A 15,497-nucleotide genomic window follows, 5' to 3' on the forward strand; every position below is an offset into this window, starting at 1 on the left:
GGCCCGCCCCCGGCCCTCCAATCCTGGGCGGCCCGCGGGAGGAGGGGCCGGTCGGGAGAGAGGCGGGGGGCCTCGGCAGGCCTGGAGCAAAGGGGAAGCCCTTAGGTAGGACAGCAGCTGCTCCGGAAGGGGCTCAGGGGAGTCTTGTTGGGAGAATGCTTTCGTCCAGGACAGATTCTCTCTAAGGTCTCCGAGTGCCCCCTTAACTCCTGAAGTGCTCTGCCCTCACTTCCCTTGAGCCAGAAGGGGCTTTTCAGCCAAGAGTAATGGCAACAGAGCCATGCTTAACCTCAGCGAAAGGTGCTTTGAATGGGGGACTTTCAGACATCACTTAGGCAAAAGATATCTTTTCTGCCGGCCTCACCCTTCTCAAGCAGAGGCGGGATAGGGTGAGGACAGGGACTCTGCATCAGTTCTGTCCTCACTGCAGATAAGCGAAAGAGACTGAGGGTAGAGTGAGGACGGGGGTGGAACCAGGCTTGGCTCCTGTTGATCCTTGCCTGTGTCTCCCTGGCCATGCCCCCACCCCCACTTCCTTATTTCTGAAGAGTAGGAGACAGCTGTGTCTGCCCATGGGAACTGTGGTCTGGGACTTGGTGCCTTGGCAGAAAGGGTTTCAGGGTGGTGTTCCTGGCTGAGGGCTCCTAATCGCATCCTTGCCTGCTTCTTAGCCAAAGCCTTAGTGATCAGAGGTGCATGGTGGGTGTTAAGACTCACGCCCCCCCACCCCAGGCGTAACCAGCAGTAAACTGGGGAAGGCCCTAACCTGGGGAGTGAGCTGGAGGGGGTACTGTTCACCGAACAGCTGTCTCTCGCTTCTCAGCCACTGGCTCTGATCCGATTAATCCATGGCCTCTGCTGTTCCTAGCCAAGCTGGATGTCTCTGTGTCAAGTCCGTCCCGCTCCCTGGTATTGGGGAGAATGCCCTCAGAAGACAGGCCTCACCTCTTCCCTGCCCTGGGTTGGGAGTCAGGACTCCAGGATTCTCTTCCTACTGACTCACAGCACCACCACAGCCAAGCCCTAGCGTACCTCAGTTTCCCTCTGTGTCACAAGAAAATAGCTGTCTTTTCCCCTGGCCTGAAGGAAGCTGTGAATCAAGGACAGAGGACTCAGCTTTGGCTGGGAAGGCCAGGGGGCTGGGTGGAATAAAGAGAAAGGCATTGGGATGGTGGCAATCCTTGAAAACCTCAAACCATCTAAACTGCCTCCCTGCTGAGGGCTGCAAAACAGGAAGGGACTGGCTGTCCCTCTTAATCTGGGGCTGATGTAATCCCCAGATCACAGCTTACTTTGGTCCTGAGAGACCCTAAAACTCACCCTCTGAGGGGCTTTAGGGCTGCCCGTGGGACAGAGTCAAATAGGAGAGGTGCTGACCAGGGTCTCAGTTCTGCCCCACCCCCCCAACCTCCACACATCCTGGGTGCTCACAGAAGCCATCTGCCAAGGACTGGGTGCTCCTATTGGCAGTTCCTGAGGAGCCAGGTCTGGCTTCAAGGTCACCAGCATGTGGGTGTTGGGGTCCTCAATCCAGTCTGGAGGGAGCAGGGGCCAGCTGGGCTGGGCTGCTGTGAGAGGCCCCAGGGCGGCATGGTGTGGGGTCCCTGGGCCAGGCCAGTTGTGGCCCGGCTGGGGGAGGAGCTGCCTGTTTGTTGATGCTAGGCCTGGGCCCCAGCCAGGGCAAACACAGCTCAGAGGACTTTCCTGCCACCTGCCGAATATCCCAGCCCAGCTTGAGGTGTCCGGACAGCTGGCAGTCTTCATGGGGCTCCGAGAGGTACCAGGCACCTTCTCCCAGAGGCTGGAGGGAATGTCCGTTCACGCAGCTGCAGTGCTGGGGGCAGCCACCTGGAGTGGAAGATGCGGGGGGAGCTTTATCTCAACCTGTGGCCCAGCCTCCTACCTCCGAGCCCCCATCTCCAGAAACTGACACACAGCCCCAAGAAACTGCCAGATACATGAGGCAGAACGTAGGGTCCCAGAATCACTCAGACCCTTCTTCCAGGGTCCTGGCAGCCCTTTGCTCTGCTCTTCCCTCTTTAGTCATGTGTTCTCAGCCTCCAGCTAGGCAGCCTCCTCTCAGCTTGCCAGCACGTCCCATGGCATGTTGGCTACACAGCATCCCAAGACTCTTTTACCATGAGGCTCCATCTTCATCTTCAACCCAGTCCTCTTCAGAGCCTAGCATCTGTATCCACTGATTCCTCCAACACACTGCAGGCACCTGCCTCACACCCAGACAGCCTCCCTGACACCCTCCCGACCTGCTCCTCTTCCCAGCTGGCCTCTTCACTTCCCCCACTGCCCAGCTGGCCAAGCTCTTTCCTGCTGTTCCAAGAACATGCCAGCCTTCACTTCCCTGTACCTCTGCAGTCCTGGTTCCCCATCCTGTCCCACATCCTTGGCAAACTCTCGCTTGTCCCTCAGTAGCCAAATGAAGGATCACCTCTGAGCCCCCAGAAAGAGCCAGCTCCTTCTTCCTACACCGACTGCAGCAGCTCTTGCCACCCCGCCACACAGCTGCAGCCCCAGTGTCTCCAAGCACTCTGTGTGGGTCCTTGAGGCAGGAAAGCTCCTGCCAGGTTAGAGCATGCAGATAAGGAAAAGCCTGATGGAGAAGCAATCTGTGGGCTTGGCTCTGCCAAGGGGAAGAAAGACACCTGCCAGTGTGGGGAAGAGAGGGCACGGTGGACAGAAGGAACAGCTTAGCCACAGGGAACTGTGAATGAGTATGAGATTAGCACTGATAGGCGGAGGGCTGTGGCCAGGGCGAGACCCTTGGCCTGGAGTCACGTTGGGGGCTTTCAAGGCCTTAGAGGAGAGAGTGGTTTTCACCTCCACATCCCAGGGTTGAGGACCCACACTTACAGCTCCTGACAACACTCTGCCCAGCTTGGTGTCTGGGAGGCTCCCCTTTGGTCCCAAGCAGGGGGTTAGGGCTGTAGAAGTCTAGAGCGGACCCATAGGCAAACCCTCCTGTCTGGTTCTCCCCTGGCCTTCATCCACAGAGCTCGTGACCTTCTGGCTAGAGCCTGTCCCCACAGCCCTGGAGGGCCCCCCTCTCTCCCCCGAGACCTGGCCCCCAGCTTCTTTGGCCACTGAAGCGGCTTAATGAGCCCAGATCACGTGCGCCCCCCATGCCTGTGGGGAGGGCCCAAGCCCCCAGTGGCCACCCGACCAGGCCCTGACGTCAGCAGCATTAACCGTTCACCAGGCCTGTTTAATCTCTGTTCCATGGCTGGGCCAGGTTCGCCCCGCCAGAGTCAGAGTCGAAGGTCGTGAAGGCCCCCAGGGGCACCTTGGCGTTGAGGTCAGCAGGGATGGTGGTGGCTGGAGGTGCCCATAATAAACGCCCCTTGCCTATAAGACGAGGGTGGGGCCACATGTTGACTCTGGACCAGCTCTCTGATCCTCTGCCCTGGACTGTGAATCAGGCACTGGGCATCCATTGATCCTGCTCGCTAGGGTATAATTTACACTGGTGTGGTAAGTGGGGCTGAGGAGGCTTCCGTCCGGGAGACTTGCCCCTCTCCCTCCACTTGATGGCCATGAACAGGGCAGCTGGAGGCCAGGCAGAGTCGCCAGTCTGTGGGATCCAAGAATATCAGCTCAGAATCCCAGCCCCTAGGGTCAGAACCTGGAGTGTGGGGTCCAGCATTTCCATGGTATTGGCCTCTTCTCTGTCTCTTGCCAAGGAAGCCTGGGTAGCTCATCACCTTTCTTCTGAAACAAGGTGGCTAGGCAGACTTCCCCATGAGCCCAGCTCTCCGGACAGCTTCCTCTGTCTCAAGCCTGCCTCCTCCAGCCTTTCAAAGCTTTCTGTCTTCCGCCTTGCCCCTCCCCATGAAATCCCGCCATCACCCTCCCCTGCCTCACCTCACTCCAGTAAATTGTTTGGGCAGAGAGTCCTTAGCAGGGATGAGCAGCCCAGCTCAGCCAGGCCCCAAACCACCCAGTGGGATCCTGAAACACTGGCCCGAGCCCCATCCTCCCCCTCAGGCCTCTGAGCAGCACCAGAATGGCTGCCCACACGTGTCCTGGGCTCCCTAACTTATCCGGTGTCCCCGCACCTCCACCCCACGCTCAGGCCTGCACACACTCACTCTCCCCTTCTAGCCCCACGCAGGCTCACTGTGCCGCTTCCACCTGGACACTGAGGACGCTGCCCGCATGCTGCCTTCTGCCCAGTCCCAAGGATCTGTCTGACTCCTGGATCTCTCCCTCAAGTGGCCACAGGTCCAGAAAACTCAGTCCTCTCAACACTCCTTTGCAGCCTCAGCTTAGTGGGGGCATCACATGCACTTGATCACTGTACAAATTCAGACCCTTGTCACTGAGTCCCACTCCTTGAAGATGTTGGTCCTATGGAGTAATGACATAAATCTCTTCCTCATGGAGCCTCCCAGCCCCACTCCTCTCATCCCCCCATGCCTAGCCTCCAGGAAAAATGTGTGTCCCTATACACATGCTTTTATGAAAATTTTTATGATTATTTTTTCCAGAAACAGATTTGGAAAATAGTATTGATGATTTTACTCCCATTAAAGCCAAGAATGTGAAAGTGATAGTTGCTCAGTCGTGTCCAACTCTTTGCAATCCCATGGACTGTAGCCCGCTAGGCTTCTCTGTCCATGCGATTCTGCAAGCAAGAATACTGGTGGGTTGCCAGGTGCTTCTCCAGGGGATCATAGCAACCCAGGGATCGAACCCAGGTCTCCTCTATATAACACTGTAAATACTGTTTTAGGTATAAATAAAATACTTAAGCTTAAAATAGGACTTCCCAGGTGGTGCTAGTGGTAAAGAACCCACCTGCCAATGTAGGAGACATAGATGCAGGTTCAATCCCTGGATTGCGACATAAGAGATGCGGGTTCGATCTCTGGGTCGGGAAGATCCCCTGGAGGAGGACATGGCAACCCACTCCAGCATTCTTGCCGGGAGAATCCCATGGACAGAGGAGCCTGGTGGGTTACAGCCCATAGAGTCGCAAAGAGTCAGACACGACTGAAGCAACTTAGCACGCGTGCACAAGCTTAAAGTAACACTGTGAATTTTAATATGCCTACTTTCGACTTATTTGATGTTTCTTCAACTACTTTAATGTTCCGTAAAAAAAAAAATTAACCTTTAAAACTACATGAAAACATATATGATAGGAGTGGATATTTTTCCTTTTGCTTTGGGGTCCAATATGGTTCCGCCAGGCTCTCTTGGATCTTGTCTTGATAAAAAATTTTGATATTCTGTTCATTATGGATTTTTGCAGGTAATTTTGATTTTTGAAAGTACTGCACTAGTATTTATCTTGATTACTGAGTTTTTTTGGCACCACCTTAAGCTTTACATCTGAGGTGAGTGCCTCATTTGCGTCACCCTAATCTCAGCCCTGTGATTATATCCTAGCTTCAAGGGCTTCCTAGACCCATCATCTTCTGGAGGAAGCACAGGCCCTTGGGCTGGTGGGTGGCACCCGTCCAGCCTTCCTGCTGCTGCTTCTCCCATCTTCCCTTTCCTTCCCTGCTCCTGCTCCACGCAACTCCTGTGACCCAAAAGCCCACATTCCTGGGCCATTTACACCCTACTGTCCATGCCAGAATGAGCTTCCACCTCACAACCCCTTCTTGATCCAAGATTGTCCTTGTGAACATTTCCCATGGCCCCTTTACCCCCTCAATCCCTCTCAGGACACCCAAATTGATCCCACGCCCCCAAGAGTGCCCCCTGCCACGCCAGGTCAGCCGCTTCTTTCTGGAAAGAACCATCTCCCTACTCACGTCCAGTCCAGCACTGGGCATTGAATAAATGCGCATGATTCATGATCATTAACTCTCCCCTTCCCCCCAAGAAAGGACAACCAGGGCCTGACGCAAAGGTTTATTGCTAAGTTGGTGTATCTAGCTGAAGGGAGTGCAAATTATGCCCTGGACTTGTTAGACGGATGTTCCTTGCCTTTGACTACAGCACGGGCTACAGCCCATGGGCATCAGCAAGGACTAGGTACTTGATGAGGAAGTGGGGAGCAGAGGTAAGGGGACATGGGCTTTTGTCCCTGATGGTTCAGGCATGACTTTTTTTTTTCCTACCAGGGCCCTGATGGGAAGGGTGAGAAAAGCTGCTGGCAGGGACAAGGGGGTCACATGGATTTGCTTTTGACCCTACCTGAGGCAGACCACTCTGGGCACAATCTGGGCTTCCTTCCGGTCTCACATCCTCTGCCTGGGGCTGATCGATGGGACGCGGACTCTGCTCCCAGCCACCCCTCAGGACAGTGTGACCATTGGCCACAACTGGTGTCAACAGTACCCTCCCTCGACAGAGTGGCTGATCTAGAGTGCCGCGGGCTGGAGGGGAGTAGGACATGACTCTGGTGTCCAAGGACGGCGTGGGCAGAGCCTCTGGGGGGAGGGGTTAGGGTACGGGAAGTTTCCAGCTTGAGTCTCTTCCTGCTACCAGGAGCCCCCAGGCTTGCCCTGACTCACTAAGTCGTCTCCATACAAGCTGCACAGGCCAGAGCTGGCTTGAACTTTGGACTCCTGAATCTGCTGGGCAGGGCAGTCACTGGCCACTGGGCAGATGGGCATCAGACCCTGTCACATGGAGGTGGTAAGGCTAGAATGGGCTGATGGTAAGCAGAAGGCTTGCTCAGAGAAGGGCTCCATGCCTGCCCCCTGCCCTTCATAAAGCTCTGGGAGGGAGGGCTGTTTGCTGAACCCAGACTCACCAGGTGAGTAATGGGCCTCCTGGGGCAGAAGAGAGGCAGGAGATTGGTCAGTAGAGGTATTGCTGAGTCACCGTGAGCTGTAGCTGCCCCAAGTCCTGCTTGCTTCTAGCTGGGGCTGGCTGTGGTAGGTCTGGGAGGCCAGTGCAGCCAGGCCGTGAAGGGCAGTGCTGGGGTGGCTGGGGGCATTGGACTCTCGGAGACCTGGGAATCCTGGGAGCCACGAGGGAGGGTTATAGGGCCTCAAGGCTAGCAGGGTTTAGGGCTTTGAGTGTGTGGCTGGTGGGGCCACAGGCTGGAGCCCAGGAGTCCTGGGGGACTGATAGGGTCATGCACATTGGGGCTACAAGGTGTCAAGGGCTGCAGGGTCTCAGGGACGCATGAGCTCAGGCACCTGTGAAGAGAAGAAGGAACAGAGTCAGCATCCGTAACATGGAGTCATATGGAGATGGGCGTGGAAGCAGTGCCCTAGCTGAGTGACTGGGGCGGAGTCAAAAGAGAGCTAGTGGGTGGGGCTTGTGAGCCGGGGGCGGGGCCTATGGCCGTAGGGGTGGAGCCTGAGGAGCTAGAGTGGGACCCGGAAGCGGAAGGGTCAGAAAGTCCGGCGACCAGACGCCAGGCAGTGGAGTGGATCCGGAAAGCTGGGGAGGGGCCTGCAGATGGGATAGGGAGCTGGGGATGGGGCCCCCGGGGGGTACTGAGATCAAGAGGCAAGACAGAGGAGCATCCCGGCCCGCAGGGGAGCCACCTCAGAAGAGCCCGCAGTCTTTGAGGTTCTCCTTGATGATGATGTCGGTGACAGCGTCGAAGACAAACTTGACGTTCTGCGTGTCGGTGGCGCATGTCATGTGGGAATAGATCTCCTTCACGTCGCGTCGCATGTTGAGCTCAAGGAATTGCACCTTGATGTAATTGCCGGCGTCCTCATACGTGTTGGGCCCTGGCAGGGGAGGGGTGGGGGGCTCTCAGTCCCTGCTACGAAGCCTCCCCGCGGCGGCAGGAGGAGCTCAGGCCGAGAGAGTGGCTTTGGAGCGCCGCCCGGTGGCAGGCCAAGGGTCTCACCGTTGTAGTCCGGAAAACAGATGCTAAGGTGCGCCTTTTTGATCTTCTCCGAGAAGACGTCCTTCTTGTTGAGAAAGAGCACGATGGACGTGGTGGCGAAGTAGCGGTGGTTGCAGATACTGTTGAACAGGTGCAGGCTCTCGTGCATGCGGTTCTGAGGAGGACAGAGGCTGTCGGGCACCGGGGGACAGGGGTCGCCACCCCCCTCCACCTGGCTGCGACTGACTGGCCGACCCCAGCCTGCTCTCTGGGCTCCGGGACCCCACTCAGACAGCTCCAAGACTGTCTCCTCCTTCTCCTGCCACTCGCCCACCCTCCCTTCATCTCCTGATGAGGAGGCTGCCTCGTCTCCTCCTTCAGAGGGCTCTGGGACAAACATCCTCTCTCAGATGCTCCCCGCGCCCGCCCACAGCGCCGTCTCCTCTTTCTCCTCTCCTCCTCCCCGCTCAATCGCTCAGGCCCGGCTGGACACTCACCACTTCGTCGTCTTCCACCAGCACCATGTCGTAGGCGCTCAGCGCCGCGATGAAGATGATGCAGGTCACCCCCTCGAAGCAGTGGATCCACTTCTTGCGCTCTGAGCGCTGCCCGCCCACATCGAACATCCTGCGGGGCCATGAGGACCGGAAACCTGTGTATCAAGTCTGCCGGAGACGCCCACAGGCATCCCCTGGCTTCCTAATGCTGGCTGGGAAGCACCCAGATGGGCCTGGCATCCGGAGGGGCCAGACTTCTCTGCTGGTGGGGTGTTGGAGAAGTGGCAGGTCTCTAGAAGGGCTGGGACCTCTGCGACCAACAGGCCTCGGGCAGTGAACTTGGGGGAAGGCCTCCCCACTCCAGAGCAGGAGTCAGGGCTCAGTGTCCTACCGAAAGTTGAGGTCCTTGAAGGAGAACTGCGTCTCAATGATACCCGTGGTCTTGACACGGGAGCGCAGCACATCCTGTTCAGTGGGCACGTAGCCCGGGGTTACCAGGCGCTCCAGGTCTGAGAGATAGCTGTGGGAGATATGGGATGTGGGTAGGGTTGGGTGGAGGGGTGTGCCAGGGCCCCGCCTGCCCCCCACCCCTGTGCCTGGCCTGTGCTCTCACTAGCCAGCAGAGTCGTTGAGCTGGTACTCTGAGGCTCGGTCAAAACAGGCCTGGATACCGGAGTCCTTCCACAGCCGCTGGATGATGTCTGACATCTCCTTGGGCATCGTGCCCTCCTCGATGGTGTCTGCCATGTGCATCAGCTTCCGGGCGTCGTCCTGAGGGCAGGGGAGTGGTTGGTGGTAACCAGGGGCTGGGGCTCAGCCTCGAATCCCCAGAGGCCCTGTTCAGCTAGTCTCTTGACACACCTGGCGCGCAGAGTCTCCGTACTGGATGTTGAGCGTGGTCATGGCGCGCACAATGGCCAGGATGGACTGTAGCGTGTTGCCATAGATGATGGCAATGAACTCAAGACACTCTTCCAGTGAGTACCCGTCCTGGTGGATAATCCTACAGCCACAGGAGCCGGGTCAGCACCTCTTGGGCGGGTCGGGGATCAGACCTCCAGGGCACGCCCAGCCCCAGGGCCTCAGGTAGGGCAGGGGCACCACCCACCCCCAGGGCCTCAGATAGGGTAGGGGCACTCACTTCATCTGCTTAACAATGGTACTCTTCCCGGATTCACCGGCACCTGGATTGGAATAGAAACCCTGCCTCAGAGATGCGCAGACCGCACTGTCCCCTCTATCCCACCTGTTTCCCTACCACACTCCCCAAATAAGGTCCTAATACCCCGGCAGCAAAACCTAAATGTCAGGAGTGACCAAAGCGGGCTGACGAGGCGAATGGACAACCTCAACTCTGTCCTGGAGCCTCCAACACCTTGTAGGCTGTCTTATTTTTCGGAGGCCAAAAATAAAGAAACCTTGAGCTCCACCTTGTGGACGATTCTGGTACTACATGCATGGGATTATTTGAGCCAGGTCAACCCCTGCTTTTCCACCTGGGATGGAAGGGAGTGTCCCCAAGAGGCTCAGAGGGAATTAGCACGTTTTGCTGGGGGAGAAGACAGAGCTGACAGTCCTTCTGAGCCTGCTCTCGTGTGGGTGTCGGGCACAGTTAATGGGATTTTGGCTTAGCCTGTCTTCCCTGGGGTACTCTGGTTTGGTCTCTCTACACACATTCACCTGTCTGTCTGAACCCTGGACAGCCTGGGAGAAGCCTGAGGTGCCTTCTCAAAGCAGTTCCTTCCCTCGGTGGTGGCGGCAGGAGGAAGTACTAGATCAGTCCTAGCTCCCCTCACTACCCATGGGACCAAGGACATGGCTTTCTCTATTCTCCGCTGGGCCTTAGTAGCCGTCTACATCTTTCACCTGTCCTGCAAGTCTGCCAGCAATAAAGCTCTGGAAACTGAGGGCCACTGTGTGTGGACCTGGGAGGTCCTGGAAGCTACCTACTCTCAGGAGGACTGTGACCTCCTTCCCAAGGGAGCAGCCTTGTTGTGGTGCTCCCGAGGCCCCTGGTTTCTGAGCCCTCCTCAGCAGGCCCATCAAGCTAAAGGCTGGGGTTTGAGGGAACATAGCCAGGGCAAATGTGGGCCTTGAACACGTCTCTAAAAAAAGTGTGATTGGCACACACATCTTGGGAGGGGAGGTTGCCTGAGGTTTGAGCCCTCCAGAGAGGGTTTCTGTGGGATACCTAGCCTTAGGGAGCCAAAAGTGTCACCCATCAGGCCTGGTCTTGCTTGGCCTGGGCTCCACTCTGTTGCTAGGCTGTAGGCTCATTCTGTTTCCCAAATCACACCTGCTTCACAGAAGGGCCACCTGCCTGCCCCCAGGCCTCTGACTGGCAGACGTGGCCCCTCCTCAGCCCACCCCCTTACCCAGAAGCAGCAGTTTCACGGTTCGAGCATCTTTCTCAGCATCTTCTTTCAGCTTCTTTTCCAGCTCCCTTGAGTGCTTCTCCTCAGCGCTGGCCCCAGCCCCCATGGTCCTGGCAGGAGGTGAAGGAGGAGGGCCGTGAGTTGGTTCTTCCGGATGGAGGGGTTCCCCAGAGCCAGGCTCAGGCTAGCCTCTGGCCTCCCTGGACACCCTTCTGACCCCAGAACTGGGAATCCAATGGCTGTCTACAGATCTGGGCAGGGCCTGGTGGGGCTACTTAGTAGGATTTGGGGGTTGTTGGTATCTAAGAGCCAATCAGAGACAAGGACAGGTGAATCCAGCTCAGCCCCCAGCCCTCCTAATCAGGCTGGCATGGCCCCAATCCCTCACCTGCTGACTCTGCACCCCACTCTTTGCCGCTCCCCAAACCCTCTGGGAGAGACCCTGGAGTCCTAGTCCAGCTCCTGCTCCAAAGCAGGGGTACAAGTTCTGGGGGGTTCAGGCTCAAAAAGGGGAAGAGAGGGCCTCAGTTCTGGGGGTGGGGGTAATGAGGGGAGGGCCTGGGAGCAGGGAGGAGAAGGATAAGCCTGCAAGGAGCACCTGCCCACTGTCTAGTACTGGGCTCAGCACTGCTCCTTGCTGAGCTCACACCAGCCTGGCGGATGCACCACATCACTGCACAGATGAGGAAGTGGAGGCTCAGAGGATCACATGGCAGGAGGTGGTTGAGAAGGGCCGGTGACTCTAGGCCAGGGTTCCATGCTTAATAGGGAGTCAAGAAGGAAAGGTGGACATTGCATTTGCCCTGTACCAAGGGCTGGATCCAACCTGGGTGAGGCCTCTACCTGCCTCCATGATTCCAACAGACTTGGGTGGGTGTGCATGTATCCTGTACTGGTGTCAAGCAAGACAATGACATACGTTTGTCTGTGTATACTTGCATGTAAACATGTGCCTGTGCTTTCGTGAGTGCAAGTGTATGTCTATGCTTGCTTGTTTGTGTACCACGTGTGTGTGCATGGATGCTTTTGTGCACTTCTCATGTGTATGTTTATATGTGCACTTTGCTGTGCTTATGTGGGTTAATGTTGCATGTGTGTGAATGTATAATGCATGCACAGGTGAAATGCATGTGTGTGGATTTGCCTGTGTGCACGTACATTTATGCACGTGTCTGCCTGTATGTGTGCACACTTGCACATGCGTGTACCCATAAACTTGAGGTCAGCAGTGTGACCTGCAGAGGTGGCCAGGCTCTTCCAGGGAATATCTTGCAGGCCTGTTATCAGATGGGAACAGAGTCCCAGCGCAGGTCTGGCATTCCCAGGGGAGGAGCGGATGAGCCCCACTCCTCTTCTGTCCCCTGTGGGTGCTCTGGGACCTGTCAGGGATATCTCCAGGGCATGCCTGCCTCAGCTTAGGGGTTAGATGTCTGTGTGGGGTTCGGATGGGACAGGGTGTGCTCCTAAGTGGAAGTGGTTCAGCTGAGCATGTAGTGTTGAGTTGCAGCCTCTGGAGTTTTGCCACCTCCCATGAGAAGACTCAGATCCTGGGCTCTCAGCCCCCTCCTGGCTGGACTCCCCAGAAAACTTGCTGCCTTAGCACTCAACTCTTGCAGACGCAAGGCTGCCAGGGCCCCATATTCTGGGCATTGAGACTGTCCCTAGTGTTGAGCAAGCTGAACAGGCACATGTAAATCAATGAAGTTAGAACACTCTCACACCACACACAAAAATAAACTCAAAGTCGCTTAAACACTTAAATGTAAGACAGGACATCATCAAACACCTAGAAGGGAACGTATGCAAAACAGTCTGACATAAATCGTACCAGTATTTTCTCAGGTCAGTCTCCCAAGGCAATAGAAATAAAAGCAAAAATGAACAAATGGGACCTAATCAAACTTAAAAGCTTTTGCACCTCAAAGGAAACCATAAACAAAATGAAAAGACAACCTAAGGAATGGGAGAAAATATTTGCAAATGATGACTGACAAGGTCTTAATTTCCAAAATATGCAAAAAGCTGATGCAACTCAACAACAAAAAAACAAATAATCCAATCAAAACATGGGCAGAAGAACTAGACATTTCTCCAAAGAAGACATACAGATGGCTGACATACATATAAAATAATGCTCAACATTGTTAATTACTACAGAAATGCGAATTAAAACTACAATGAGGTACCACTTCACACTCATCAGAATGGCCATCATTAAGAAGTCTACAAATAATGAATGCTGGACAGAGTGAAGAAAAGGTAACCCTCCTACACTGTTGGGGGGCAGGCAAGTTGGTAGAGCCACTAGGGAGAACAGTATGGAGGTTCCTCAAAAAACTAAAAACAGAGTTGCCATATGATCCAGCAATCCCACTCCCAGGCATACATCTGTAGAAAACTGTAATTGAAAAAGATACATGCACCCATATATTCATAGCAGCACTGTTCACAATGGCCAAGACGCAACCTAGACATCCATCAACGGATGAACGGATACAGAAGACGTGGCACAAAAACACACTGGAATACTACTCAGCCACCAAAATAAATGAAATAATGCCATTTGCAGCAGCACAGATGGAACTAGAGCTTATAACACGAAATGAAGCAAGTCAGAAAGAGAAAGGCAAATACCGTATGACACCACTTATATGTGTAATCTAAAATATGACGCAAGTGAACTTCTACAAAACAGAAACAGACTCACAGACAGAGAACAGACTGTGGTTGCTAAGGGGAGTGGTGTGGGGGAGGGATGGAGTGGCAGTTTGGGATTAGCAGATGCAAACTATTACATATAGGATGCATAAACAGTAAGGTCCTACTGTATACCACGGGGAACTAAACTCAATACTTTTTGATAAACCATAACAGCAAAGAATATTTTAAAAGAATGTATAAATATATGTATAACTGAAGCACTTTGCTGTTCAGCAGAAATTAACACATTATAAATCAACTATACTTGAATTAAAAAATTCACACACACACACAACACACACTGACCCTAAACATGTAGGAAGTAGACACTGGTTCTGGGAGCTGGGAGCTGGTGGCTTCAACATCTGCCCTGCTGGGTGAGGGGAGATCCATTCAGGAGCAATAGATTATCTGTGCCACCTTCAACTTTTAGGTTCCATTTGTCTTCTACCCCACCACCATGCTGCAAGTGGGCCCTGGGAGTCTCTGCAGCCTGTACACTGCCCAGGGGGTTGGGGTGGTACAGGGGCCCAGGTGTGTGAAACCAACAAAAACCTGCTTTCTACATATTGGCTTTGCTTAAAGTGGGACTATTCCACTGCCTCCTTGTCCCCCCCAGCTCCCCTTGCCTGCCAGGTATGGCCCTGAGCCCTGCCGGATCCCTGAGCCTCCCTAGCTACTGGCTTCCCAGGTGGCTCAGTGGTAAAGAATCCACTTGCCAATGCAGGAGATACGGGTTCAATCCCTGGCTCAGGAAGATCCCCTGGAGAAGGAAATGGCAACCCACTCCAGTATTCTTGCCTGAAAAATCCCATAGACAGAGGAGCCTGGCGGGCTATAGCCCATAGGGTCGCAAAGAGAGTCGGACATGACTGAACATGCATGCACATCAAGGCTTGACTCATTAACTTTGGCCCAGGGCCCCCAGCCCCACTTCCTCCTCTCCAGCAGATCCCCACTTATCCTGGTCTTCCCTGCCTCTGGACATTTGCTTGTGCTGGGCCCTCTGCTAAGAGCTGGCTGGAAGGAGACAGGAAGAATGGGAATTTTGTTGATTCTCGGGCCAGGGGCAGCTGTGCTGTGAAGGCTGTGGCTCTGTCTTGCCAATTCTGAGTCCTGAGTTCCTGGCAAAACACAAAGCCAGGTGAGAAAGCAGTGTGAGCAAACGATCAAACGGCTGAATGAATGACTGAAAGCTGAACTTCCAAAGGAGACCGTGGGGGAACCGGTGGTCAAGCTACATTAGTGGAGGACAGAATCTGGGTGTGGGCTGAACTCCCACCCTCCCTCCTGCGCCAAGGAGAACACCAAAGTCCAGTCCCAGAGCCAGTGTTTATTAGCAAGATGGAACCCAAGGGCAGGTGCAGCCGGGCAGCAGAAGGCTGCCAGGAGCTCCCACCCCACTACCCAACTGCCCCCCAGAGCTATTTACACCCATCATCTGAAGTGGTGGGCAGAAGGGAGCCCTGGGGAGCCCCTGCAGGCCCCAGGCCTCTGCCATGGCCCTTTCTCCCCTCAGTGCTACCTGAGCCTGGCCCCTCTGCTGTTCTCCCAGCCCCCGAGTCACAGTGGCACAGAAAAAGCGAAGAGGAGGTAGAGAGGCCAGGCAGGGTGGGAAGGAGGGGCCGGAGGGGCTGCCCACCCAGGCAGGGCTCCTCTTCTTCTATCCCCAATAAATAGAGAATAAATACCCAGGAAAGGGCTGGCCTTGACTGAGTGCCCCTCTCCCAGGCAGGCGCTGGCATCCTGTGCCACCCCCTTCTTCCCTTCTCTGAGTGCATCTGAGCCCCCGCCCCCCACCCCCAGTCTCCAAAGCAGTCCTCGCCTCCACGTGCATGCCAACAGCACAGGCTGATGGAACACACTGGCAAAGGTGTGTGTACAGTCCGTGCTCTATCCAGGTAGAGCCTGCTCGCTCCCCGTGTCCTGTCGATCCCGCCGGTGGCTGTCGAGCAGGTAGACCCCCAGGTGAGCCTGGGGACTGTGGTCCTGGCCTGACCCGGCCAACTGGCTGCGCCTGGTTAGGTGGGCTCCGTTTTCTGCTGTCTCTGACCAGCTTGGGTCTAAGTTCTGGACGATGCTGCCGTTGAGGCAGGTTATTTACAACCCACCAATAAATACTGTCTTTGCAGGGGCAGGGTGTATATAGAATATAGATATTTT

The 15,497-nt window shown here is 55.2% G+C and overlaps 1 protein-coding gene across 2 annotated transcripts; it reads right to left on the reverse strand.

The window, feature by feature from the left end:
- Positions 1-5,862: 5,862 nt before the first annotated feature.
- GNAT1 (guanine nucleotide binding protein (G protein), alpha transducing activity polypeptide 1) lies at positions 5,863-14,071 on the reverse strand. 2 transcript variants are annotated; one of them, XM_010851830.1, is made up of 9 exons: positions 10,635-11,652; positions 9,401-9,443; positions 9,121-9,262; positions 8,873-9,030; positions 8,651-8,779; positions 8,260-8,389; positions 7,784-7,937; positions 7,470-7,661; positions 5,863-7,115 (listed from the first exon to the last, which is right to left on the reverse strand). In XM_010851830.1, exons 1-8 carry the CDS (start codon positions 10,738-10,740, stop codon positions 7,471-7,473), a joined length of 1,053 nt encoding a protein of 350 aa, XP_010850132.1. In that variant the 5' UTR covers positions 10,741-11,652; the 3' UTR covers positions 5,863-7,115; position 7,470. The 2 variants fall into 2 exon arrangements, with proteins under 2 accessions (XP_010850132.1, XP_010850131.1); XM_010851829.1 differs by adding an exon at positions 13,641-14,071 and having other exon boundaries at positions 5,869-7,661; positions 10,635-10,744.
- Between the last annotated feature and the right edge of the window lie 1,426 nt (positions 14,072-15,497).

Source organism: Bison bison, unplaced genomic scaffold (genome assembly GCF_000754665.1).
Source record: "Bison bison bison isolate TAMUID 2011002044 unplaced genomic scaffold, Bison_UMD1.0 scf7180017864304, whole genome shotgun sequence".
Classification (NCBI taxonomy): Eukaryota; Metazoa; Chordata; class Mammalia; order Artiodactyla; family Bovidae; genus Bison; species Bison bison.

Bases quoted from the DNA above. Each gene is read 5' to 3' on its own strand.
- GNAT1 (XM_010851829.1), bottom strand. From the start codon at position 13,699: ATGTTGAAGCCACCAGCTCCCAGCTCCCAGAACCAGTGTCTACTTCCT. The intron at 9,263-9,400 runs GTGAGTGCCCCT...CTGTGGCTGTAG, and splicing joins ACCATTGTTAAGCAGATGAA to GATTATCCACCAGGACGGGT. The intron at 7,662-7,783 runs GTGAGACCCTTG...CTCCCCTGCCAG, and splicing joins CTGTTTTCCGGACTACAACG to GGCCCAACACGTATGAGGAC.